Consider the following 12,393-nt stretch of genomic DNA (forward strand, 5'->3'; position numbering starts at 1 on the left):
TTTTTTTTTTGTGGAGGATTTTGCGCATTTTCTTCCATATAAAAGTCAGTTTTGTTCATGCGTTATATGGAGAAAAATTCCCAACACTCTCCACAAAAAAAAAGTTTTAAAACCCAACGGTAGTTTTTAGCTATATATCTCTTACAGAGTTGCATGCAGTAATGCTTGCTAATGACCTACTTACAATAGCCGCGTTAAAGCATGACCATGTTGAGTAGAAGTTCACAGGTTCAAATTAATAATGAAATTGTCGAAAATTCGGGAAAAGTCTTATCTCGGCGGAACATTTCAAATTTAATGCAAAATACGGGACATTTGGCAACGCTAATGTACATACATACATACATACATATGTACATAAGTGCTACCTATTATCTCCGAGGTACGCGCGCGCGCTTCACTATCAATATCACCGCTGCGCTGCATTCGCTACTTTAGCATCTTAGATTCTACTGTTGTCATTGCCGCACGCGGCTTTGATGGTTCATCCTGCATTCGGTGAGTATGTCCTGTGCCCTTTGTGTGTTATTTTTGTCTGTTCCACCATTTGGCTGCCCTTTTGATAAAATCCTTACGGTTTGTACTTAAGTTTGTGTGTTGGCTCGTATCCACTAGCAAACTAAGCCTATACACACCACATATTTACTTATTGCTACATATTTTCTATAAATGTACATATGTCTATGCGATTTACTTTTGTATGAACGTATGTATGTATCTACAGATGCGCATTTCTAACTATGACAACCCTAAGAGCCGCCCATGTCATAGCCATTGTACTAAATTTCCAAGTGCTATAGATATATACATTTTTTTTTCATTTACGATGAATCAGCCCGAAAACCATTCATTCGATTAAAAACAAAAAAAAAACGAATAAAATGAAACCAACTGCTTTAACAAATAATTTGATTTATGTTTCACGCAAAAGTGCGGTTTGCATCCGCTGCACGCATTCTAGTTAAGGCCTTCAAAGTTTATAGGCTTGTCTAAGAGGCAATGCGTCAATATTAAATGGTGTCTCAATTTTGACATCTTGAAGATTTTTTAACAATACTTTATGTGACATAAAAAAGCAAAACATACATACGTACTATTGCCAGAAGTGATTCTTATGCGTGCGCTTCAAATCGCAGCTCCCAACGTCGGGATATTTATATCCACGTATCCTCTGGGTAGCGACCAAACACCCGTTTGGGAGGCTTTGGGTAACGCCACGTTAAAGCCCCTCCCAATCAAAAACAAAAAGCAGCCTCGGATGAGACACCTTTTTTCTGATGACGACCACGGCAAACGTATTAACGACTATGATGCACCTGAATATCCGGGCTCCTTCCCCAGCCTCTGCCCACCTGGTTGATAGGCTCAGGAAAATAAGACTGACACCACCGCCATCCAATAAATGCGATTGACGGAGCAAGGCAAGGTAAGCGTAGAGTCTTGCGACGTCTAGTATAGTTGCCGGAATTTGTGGTGGGAGAGACTCCGTCGCCGAGTACTGGCGTTCACCCGCATTAAAGCGTATTATAATATTTCGCTCACCTGCGCCCATTCTCCGACGGAAGAGAAGGACGAGGCGTCCACGGATCTCTTCTATGAGCGCTTGGAGCGAACATATGAGCGCTGCTACTAGGTTACAGCATAAGAGATCCACCAAGCTACATGGCTCTCTCCAGTTCGAAAAACAAAAAACCAAATCGGCCATGTTGTGATAGATGGAACACATGCTTCCAGTGTTCTAGGCGTACGAACACTCCGAGGACCAAACATCGACTCGGACCACTCGCCTCTATGCAGCAAAAAACGTGCGCCCAACAATGCAAGGAAAGGTTAACGTCGAAAATCTGCAATTACAACAGACGGCCAATTTATTCGCCACTCGACTCACACACCTACTCTCTAAGAGCACTCTTCAACAAGCCGACATACGCGAACAGTGGAGCCACACTTACCGCTCATTAAGTACCGCTTCCGAAGAAACAGTCGGATTTCAGCGAGCCCGACAGAAGGAGTGTCAAAAAGCTACAGAGGAAAATATGCCGCAAGGCCACGTTGCGATCGGGCACAACGCGAGCGATGTGGGACCGTTATAGGGAACTGAAGAGGGAAGCGAGACGTATTTTCCGCAATAGGAAGAGAGAGGCCGAAATACATGAGTGCGAAGAGCTTGAACTACTGGCCGACAGGGAAAACGCCTGAAAACTTTATCAGACAGTTCGGCGACTTACTGAAGGTTTCAAGACCAAGGAACTCCTCTACGAACAACTACATATGTCGACCTAGATGGAGGCAACACTTTCCCAGTCGATGACGATAGAGTCAATGTCCCACCGCCTGACTATGACGAGGTACGAATAGTGATTACGTGGCTGAAAAACAACAAAGCTGCAGGAGCTGACGGCCTGCCAGCCGAGCTATTCAAGTACGGTGGCGAGGAGCTGATGAGGTGCATGCATCAGCTCTTATGCAGAATATGGTCAGACGAACGCATGCTCGACGTCTGAAATTTAAGTGTGCTCTGCCCAATCCACAAGAAAGGCGACCCCGCCATACGCGCCAACTACCGCGGAATTAGCCTTCTAAGCATAGGTTACAAGGTCTTATCGAGCGTATTGTGCGAAAGACTGAAGCCCACCGTCAACGAGCTGATTGGACCTTATCAGTGTGGCTTTAGGCCTGGAAAATCCACCATAGATCAGGTATTCACAATACGCCAAATCTTGCAAAAGACTCGTGAGAAGAGGATCGACACGCATCATCTATATGTCGATTTCAAAGCCGCTTTCGACAGCACGAAAAGAAGTTGTCTTTATGCCGCGATGTCTAAATTTGGTATCCCCGCGAAACTAATACGGCTGTGTAAAATGACGTTGACCAATACCATCAGCTCCGTCAGAATTGGGAAGGACCTCTCGGAGCCGTTTGCTACCAAACGAAGTTTCAGAAAAGGTGACTCCCTTTCTTGTGATTTCTTTGATCTGATATTGGAGAAGATAACAATTCACAATTGAGCAATTGTCAAAAAAAAGGCGCTCAACAGGCACCGAGCTACCAACTAAATGACAGAATTTTTTCGAAATTCCGTAAAGTCATTTCATCTTGTGGGTGACCCAAATCATCATCTTTTCGATTTCGTTTGTGCACAAAGATTTATGAGGGGCCCAAAGATCGAACTCATTTTCTGCTGATTCTAGTAACGACTCGCTACCCGTTTCCATAAGATCATCTGCGCACATTATTTAAGTTCGCAAGAACTTCATTACTGAGGCCAATGCTAACCGATTTTCGAAATGAATTTTTGTGAACCTCGGGTCGAGTAATGTTGATGCAGCTAGCAAAAGAAGAAAGAATTTGAGCCAACTACAGAATTCATATTTCTCGAAAATATTTTAACGATTATTTTACAATTAATCGATTAATGAAACACAAAACTACGATACAATTAAATCGTAAAATCGACAAAAATAATCGATTAATTTAATCAAATGATTAATCGACAGTTCAGGAATTTGCGTTTTTAAACTCTAAGTATCAATTTAGGACTCGGTACCATTTGCGACACAATTCTTCCGTAAATATATTTTAGGCTTGTTTTGCCCGATGAATAAAGTCCACATATAGCCCATCTGATTTTTTTTTGTTTTTATTTTATACAAGCACAATTAGGCTATAGACACTTTTTTATTATTATTGTAGTTTTAGCAAAAACATGAGAATCTTATCACTCTTTCTAATTTTAACATTTTCGAGGCCAAGGTGAGTTGTTGAACTTCCAATAGAAAAGCTTATTCGCTTGTTTCGTTAAAGATAATCATAAATCCGTAGGGAACGCGTTTTAACATTTGAAGACTGATAAGTGTTTATTTTAAGCATTGTCTACCAAAATCGCGATAATCTCAAGCCCCGCAGTAAAATTTATGCAAATAAAAATTGCATCTATGTATATATTTCACTAATAAAAATTGTAGTTATAAGCAATAACCGCCTAAGTCGAAAAACCTGAATTGAGTAGGGAAGCCAGAATATTTTCGTCTATAACTTTTTAAATAGCCTATGTAGCTGGCGAGATAGGGATTTCACATAAGCATGGAATAGTAGATATATAACTCCATTCTTTGACCACAGATATTAGAAGAACGGCATCTTTCAAATGTTTGCTAGAAGAACGGCATCTCTCAACAGTGTTGGCAAAATGTTAATCTGATTAACGATTAAAATGTTAATCGCAATTAACGATTAAAATTAATTAATCGTAATCAACTTTACAATTAATAATTAAATTTTTTAATCGTTAATCGCTGGCTGCGATCACGATTAATTAATTTTAGTCATTAATCGTTAATCCAATTAAAAAGAAAATCTTATTAAGTTGTCCAGTTTGTCCGAATTTGAAACCAAAAACCAGTTATAGTAATTATTTTATGTTTTACGCTTATAAAAAGCACATAATATAAAAAAAAAATTATCATTATTGTTATTAGTAATACATAAACTGGGAATTTTTACAACCCAGCGCACATGTACAGAGGGATATTAAAACCTTGTTTGTAAAACGTCTGTTGGAATAGATCTTAATGAAAATGCACACTAAATTGCTTAGATTGATGAGGAAATTCGACTTAGCCATGTCCGATTAACTGGCTTTGTGAGCACATGGAAATTTCAGCATAAATTAATGATTAAAAATTAATTGTTTTTAATCACGGTTACGATTAGCTGTTTAATCAGATTAAAATTGATCATGATTAACTGTAATTGTATTGAATTTAATCGAATTAACTAATTGATTAAAAATGTATTAAATGAACCTTGACAACTTTTTTAGTGGTCATTAGGGCCGGGAATACTATCCGGATTTTTTCAATACCCGAATATTCGAAAATTAACGTATATTAAGCGAATATCCGCACATGAACCTGAACCTAACCATAATTAACGAAAACCATCATGATTTTTTTCGCACAACATAAGAGAAAGTGGGGATGCCATTTCTGCATTAATAATAATAATACTTTTTGTGAAATCTCATATTTTCATGTTTTATTTTTCCTCTTTCATATTCAATGAAAAGCAAATTTGCTAAGTCCAAAATAGGCATCGAAAATCCCACAAAGCCAAACAAATACGAAATCGTTTAATTAAGATCGAATCCTTCTGGTGCGTATGGAGTTTCTTTCCTCACCTGTGGAATTTAGAAAAATAGACTTAGCAACTTTTCACTCTAAGCTAGCGATATACAAACATTTGTAAAAATACATTTCAAAATGGTTCTCCTTTTTATTAATTAATCGCATTTCTGGCTAGTATATTTCAGGACGAATGGATAAGGCTTGAGCCAAGAGCTTGTGTGAGTAAATCCAATTTTTGGCAGCAAATGTCAGTTACGCGGTTTTGTACTTTAAACGACGATATGTCTTTCCATCTCATTCAGCAATTGAGCAACAGAAATTTACATTGATACCTAGGCCCCACAACAACATACCAACCTATCGCAGACACAGTGCAAACATGATAATCCTCGACATAGATATTATATGCGGAATTTCCCATCATTAAGCACGCGCTTGAAGGCGTCACCAAAAATATTTCAGGAAAAAAAAAAAAACAAAAAGAAACTCCAGCTTATGCAATTACTTAATATGTATAGTTATTTCTTTGTTAAAGAGTAGGCAACAAGGCGTACTAAATCTATTTTCGAGAACACATTAACGCTTTTGTGAAGAATAATACTTACATAGATACCGCACGGGCAGGTATAAATTAAGATAATATGCTTGTGTGTAAGACGAGCATTGAGACTTTAACCCTTTCGTTTACGAAAACCAAGAGATTATTAACAATTAGTATTTCTTATTATTTTTATAGTTTCTTCGTCATTTCCTTCCACACGGAACTGCGGTCAAATTTAAATGCATTTGCATATATGTATGTACATGTGTATGTATGCATAATGTGACCAACTATTTCACACAAAAAATATCAAATTAAAGTGCTCGATCTGAAACTTTGCACGAATATTCCAGATATAAAAATCATTACACCATTTTTGAAATATTTGCATGGCAAAATTTGTAAAGTTTTACATTGAATAAAGCATTTCTACGTTCTTTAGCAGCAACTGCGGATCGATACTGTCGTTTCTGAATATCCACAAGAGCAAGTAAGATTCGCCACAGAATTTTTAATCTCTCTAACACCTTTTGATTTTTCTTTATTGAGTAGCCATTTGTAAATAAATTTGTCAGCTAAATAGAGATGTGAAATGATTGAAAGTCATAATTTATGTGTCGATCTATGAGTACCTTTCTTAACTGAGATGACTAACCTTGTGAAATTTTTCGAAACAGTTAATGAAACTTCAACTTGAAAGGTAGTACCAAGGTTTGCTCAAAAAACAGTTTTCTCGCTCCCTCTTGACAAAATCGACTCCCTTAGCAAAGCACTGTGTGTGGGTTCGTGTGTGTATGAAAACCCTATAAACATTTTGGCGACCATTCGAAAATTACCTTCGATATCCAATATGAATACNTTATAAAAGGTTTTCTCAAAATACAGTTTTCTCGCTCCTTCTTGACAAAATCGGCTCCCTTAGCAAAGCACTGTGTGTGGGTTCGTGTGTGTATGCAAAGCTTTTGAAAGGGAGTTAACGGAGTGTCAAAACTCTAATGTCAATAATGAGCAAACCTTTAATTATTGAATCATGGTACCAAGGCGTATTTTGTTGTTGCTTGTCTTATCTAAAGAGTCAAAAACTGTTCTGAATTTGAGTAAAAAAAAATTAAACATTAAATTTGGAAAAAAAATTGGTGCGACTTTCTTTCTTAGTAAATTTTGTTTGCTTCTCGAAGTATTGATCCATCATGTGCAGTACCCAGTAATCAGCGTTTGTGCTGCGGAGTTAGGTGAACGTTGCAAACGTTGCTTTTCAATCGCTTGTTTTGTATGCAAAACCATTTTGTCAATTTATATTAAATTAAATTGACATTTTAGAGACGGAATAATTTGAAAAAAATCAAATCAGCTGCGCTACTGATACTTTCTTTTCAATGTGCCTTGGGTAGTACAAAACATTGCAAAGAAGTACATTTGATTGTACTTCGAAGTACGAAGTACTGTACTTTCGAAAGAAGTACGGTTGGTCACATTATGTATGCATATTAAAACGTAATTACTTGAGACATGCGTACATATCCTATGGGCCGTACATTATTTTCTAATGATTTATTTTTTTACCGCTTCATAGAGCTACTAGGTTATGGCCAAAACTTAAAATGAGTATTAAATTTAAAGAAACGATTAAGTTCAGGTGTGACTATTGACACAATCTCGGAATATTTTTTTATAGAAACTAACAAAATATTTTTTTATTATACTTTTCATTGAATGCTAACTGTGCTCACTTGTGCACAAAGGTATATTAACTTTGTTCACATAACGGTTGTTTGTAACAGCCAAAACGAGTCGACATACATATAGACAAATATATACATACATGAATGCTCAGAATTAATAATAGAGAAGTCGATTAAGCCATGCCAATTTTGAGATATCTCAACGAAATTTGGTGAGTAGGTTGCCCTTTACGCAATGTAGGTTGTTATTGGAAATGGGTGGAATCGGACTGTACCCACGCCCACTTCCCATATAACGGTACTTTCGAAAAATGAAAGAACTACGACATTTCAGTAAATACTGGATCCAAATTGTTGAAAATTAGTATGTGGAGTAGAATTTGCTAAAAAAATAATATTATTATGAAGTTTTTGGAAAATGGGCGTAACCCCGCCCACTTATGATGAAATGCTGTATCTCACTAGCCGTTTCACCACGCCCACTTCCCATATAACGGTAATTTACAGAAACACGAAAACTGCGTTAAATCAGTAACTGAGGATGCCAATTTACTCTAAGTTAATATTTACAGCAATCTCTTATCAATAAATTAATTAAAACTTCTACAGATTTTTAGGAATCGGGCGCGGCACCGCCCACTCTATGACTACAAAGGTGTATCATTTTCAAAACCAACCTACCTTGGATAAAGCAACCTACAGACCAAACTTCGTTGAGATATCTGAATTTTTTTTGGAAATTGTCACAGAGTGTAATATTTCTATGTACTCGCAGAAAATTCCCAATCGTACCGAAAAAGAGTCCAAATTATAAATGAATGCAACAATATAAAGCGGAATAGTAAGCGATGCTCCATCCAATAATCATGATTGGGCTGCTGATGATTATGGCAACGATGAAATTGATGTCCATTCAACCGAGCCCCAAGCATTTTAACACAGCGTCGTAAGTTGCGAAATGCCCGCAAAATCTGTAGGCGCGCTAAATAAGCACACCTCCACTCAATAGGAAAGTGTCTAACGGCGAACATTACCCACAACAACAACCGCAGGAGCACTCACCCAAAAATATTCACACATACATACATACGCACATATGTACATTTGCAGATACATTCATCTGTAACAGCTTTAGCAAATGGCAGAATCCCACTTAATATGTGAAGCCTAGATTGGCAACAATAACAAAAAAAACAAAAACAATAGTTAGATTTCCTTATACTCAACACAACCGTTACAGAGAGGGGAGAGTTCATGAGGCGCGCGATATGGCGTGGAGTGGCTGTGGGTCGACAACACATAGGGTGGGGGTAGGTTGGCAAGGAGGCTGATAACTTTTTCAAAAACTGCGCATCCATTTGAGGGTTTGTCGGTGGGAAAGCGTAAAATTCATAAACAGAAAAAGCGCGCTAGTTAAAGTGCTGCAGTAACACGAAACATTGACTTTTTGGTCGTCGTCGTCGTCGTCGCATAGAAACACAATTATTATGATCTTCCAGCTCAATACGCACCGCTCACTATTGCAGCAACAACAACTGATACTAATGGCACAAGTAAAATATATAATGCAATATAATAAATTTGATTTCGCAAAGCATGAAAAGACAACAAGAAACAAGAGGTAGTGGCAAGAATACAAGGCAGGAAGATTCGCAGCAGCCATTGCTGAAATAATCATCCCCAAATTTCAAAAGGGACGCATGTATGTACGATAGTGAGTGTGTATGTGTGTGTGTGTGTGTGTGTACGCGCTTGTCTGCGAATTGACGAAGGGCATGCAGCCAGAGCCAACAACCAGTCAGACAGACATACAGGCAAGCAGGCAGACGGACCTGCCACTCACGAAGGCTGGAAACAGGCAAGATAGAGGCAGGCGACAAAACCGCAGGGATTGCTCTTGTTCATGAATGAATCAACGACGAGCAGCGCACTTTTAAGGGTGGAGTATAAAAGTAGCAACACTCCGTTGTAGGTGTGTCAGTATGTGTACTTGAGCGGCAGTAATCACATTTGTATTTGTGTGTATCTGTGTGCGCGACCAGGAAGATGGCAGATAAATTTAATAGTGTAGGTAGACGAAGGCACGTATATCCTGCGAAAGGACTTTAAATGCTGCGCTTGTAGCAACAACCGAGTCAGTTATCGTTGAGTTTTCGTAGTGTTCACACGCACGCGTCACACCGCCACGGCATAGTCCGCAAGCATTTCGCATTATTTTTCTACATTTAGTTTTCTTATTTCCTCCTTTTAACGAGTGTTTGCCGAATTTTTTTGAAAACAAATAAAAGCCTGTGTACAAATTTTTATCAAAAAGTGAAACCTTAAAAACTTTATTGCTAAACTGAGTATCTAAAAATAAAATGAAAATGTCTTCGTTAAGAATTCAGTGTCCACCACAAACTTATTCACGCCTCTTCCGTCCCTGGGACATGTCGCAACGTAGCGCAGCAGCAGCAGCAGCAGTAACACATACCCACCAAGCCCCAGCCGCCCCCAATGCCAACGCTGCGGCTGGCGTCTCTGCCGTCGGGCAGGCAAGCAATATGGCCCCTGGCAACCACCCCACAGCGGCGCAGAATCTAAGCACCAAGCGCGTTGGTACACCACCCACCGCTGCGAACACCATTAAGGTGGAATTTTTAAAAGTCGAGGACGACGCCATGGAAGCTGAGCAATCCGACACAGAAGACGAAGAGGTGGAGGTCGACGATGAAGATTACCTACACACGAGCCGTACCTCCGAATGCGCATCCAGTCAAAGTAATTTCAGCCAACTCAGCGATGAGAACGACATCTACCAGCATGAGCAGCGCGCAGCACGTACGATAAGTGGCGTCCAACCCACGGTTACACGATCTACTTCACAATCGTCCAGCAACAACGGATTTGGAACGAGATCCTCATCGGCAGCGCATAGGCAAGCAATGCCGGCGGCGGCGCATCATTTAAACGCTAGAGAATTATTTGAGGCGCATCATCAGCAGCAACTGCATTTATTGGCTCAAAATGTCCTGCCAACAACGACGGCGCTGCCAGCAACTGCAATGCCTGCCGAATTCTTTTATGAAAATGGCACAGCACAAGCTGCTGCTATGAGTAGAACCTGTGAAGTGGCTACAGCGTTGCCCCCAACTTCTCTTATGCCCGCATCGGCGAGTAGCGCTGCCGCCGCTGCTGCTGCAGCAGCTGCCACCGCAGCCAGTTTTGTCGGCATGGACGCGTACACCTACGGCCTGATGGAGCAGGAATATGCGCGCATTATGGCCGAAGAAGCGCATCTCAAAGCCATCAATGCGAGAAAGCAGCGACCAAAGAAATTTAAATGCCCCCACTGTGATGTTGCCTTCTCCAACAATGGACAACTGAAGGGACACATACGTATACATACTGGTAAGTTGAACTTCAAAAGCCTGCAAAATTGGAAAGTATATCAGATTTAATTAACTTTCTTTTGTTTTTCTTTTAGGCGAACGCCCCTTCAAATGCGACGTTGAGTCATGTGGCAAAACATTTACACGCAATGAGGAACTTACCCGCCATAAACGCATACATACAGGACTCCGCCCATATCCATGCGCCGCTTGCGGTAAGAAATTTGGACGTCGCGACCATTTGAAAAAACACATGAAGACCCATATGCCACAAGAGCGTCAACTGGGACCTGCCATCTTTGTGCCTATGTACCCCTACCTCTATGGATATTAAGATACCACCACTTTGCTGTACATTCCACGTCTTCCCGAATATTCACAAAAATTATAAACGAACATCGGATATAGCAATAGTATGCAATCATCTAACCTCAATAATTGTACCTGTGCTGGCCACAATCTTAGATAGACTCACTTAAAAACAAATACTAGAAATATATATGTATACATGCGTATGTGCATACATTTTGTACGCAAATAGAAGAAGTCTAGCATACTCAACGGGAGTACATATTTACATACAATATTTATCGTTGTCAACGCAAACAGCAACAACAAAGAATTTACTTTACAGATACATACATACATTGTACAAACATCCTACGCAAATATGCATAATAATATACATATGCACATGTATATACATAAGTACATATGTACGTACATTTAGATAAAAGGATTCTCACTGCGTTCACAGCCAAACTAATACAAATGCACACATAAGTTTACAAAAAACAAAAAATNCTTAGATAGACTCACTTAAAAACAAATACTAGAAATATATATGTATACATACGTATGTACATACATTTTGTACGCAAATAGAAGAAGTCTAGCGTACTCAACGGGAGTACATATTTACATATTTATTTTATCGTTGTCAACGCAAACAGCAACAACAAAGAATTTACTTTACAGATACATACATATTGTACAAACATCCTACGCAAATATGCATAATAATATATATATGCACATGTACACATGTACATATGTACACACATACGTACATTTAGATAAAAGGATTCTCACAGCGTTCACAGCCAAACTAATACAAATGCACACATAAGTTTACAAAAAACAAAAAAAAAAAAAAAAACGCCAAAGTGATCCTTTGAAAAGGCTTAACTAAAAATTTTTAATACTCGTAACTCTAAAGCAATCCTATTGATATTACATTTTTGTACTTGAAATTATTTTAGTAAAATCTTCATTTACATTTCCCTGTGTAGGACCGACGATATACATAAAGAATGTTGTAAATACGNTCTAAAGCAATCCTATTGATATTACATTTTTGTACTTGAAATTATTTTAGTAAAATCTTCATTTACATTTCCCTGTGTAGGACGTACGATATACATATAGAATGTTGTAAATACGTTTTTTTTTATTTTTTATTTATAATACTATGTAATATGTCCAAAACATTTGTATGGAATCAAATATTTTTTAAGTTAAGAAATCAAAATACAAACGAATTCAGATAAAATGCCTGAGTCTTTTTTTTTGTATTTAATAGTTAGATGAATTCCCCAGCTCGCCAGAAGTTGCAAGTTTTTGACAGAATTTACCGGGAAGCGTTCTTGTACTCGGTATTCTGGCAAATG

General features: G+C 38.6%; 1 protein-coding gene across 1 annotated transcript; it reads left to right on the forward strand.

Moving 5' to 3' along the window:
• Positions 1-9,544: 9,544 nt before the first annotated feature.
• hkb (zinc finger transcription factor huckebein) lies at positions 9,545-11,265 on the forward strand. Its single transcript, XM_017630084.1, has 2 exons — positions 9,545-10,742; positions 10,819-11,265. Exons 1-2 carry the CDS (start codon positions 9,719-9,721, stop codon positions 11,055-11,057), a joined length of 1,263 nt encoding a protein of 420 aa, XP_017485573.1. The 5' UTR covers positions 9,545-9,718; the 3' UTR covers positions 11,058-11,265.
• The last annotated feature ends 1,128 nt before the right edge of the window (positions 11,266-12,393 follow it).

Source organism: Rhagoletis zephyria, unplaced genomic scaffold (assembly GCF_001687245.7).
Source record: "Rhagoletis zephyria isolate East Lansing unplaced genomic scaffold, Rhagoletis_zephyria_1.1 Rzeph_scaffold_07354, whole genome shotgun sequence".
Classification (NCBI taxonomy): Eukaryota; Metazoa; Arthropoda; class Insecta; order Diptera; family Tephritidae; genus Rhagoletis; species Rhagoletis zephyria.

What these genes read in the sequence shown, in the direction of transcription:
- hkb (XM_017630084.1), top strand. Translation starts at nt 9,719, where the DNA reads ATGTCTTCGTTAAGAATTCAGTGTCCACCACAAACTTATTCACGCCTC. An exon ending in ACACATACGTATACATACTG is followed by an intron (nt 10,743 to 10,818) that starts GTAAGTTGAACT and finishes TTTTTCTTTTAG; the next exon opens with GCGAACGCCCCTTCAAATGC.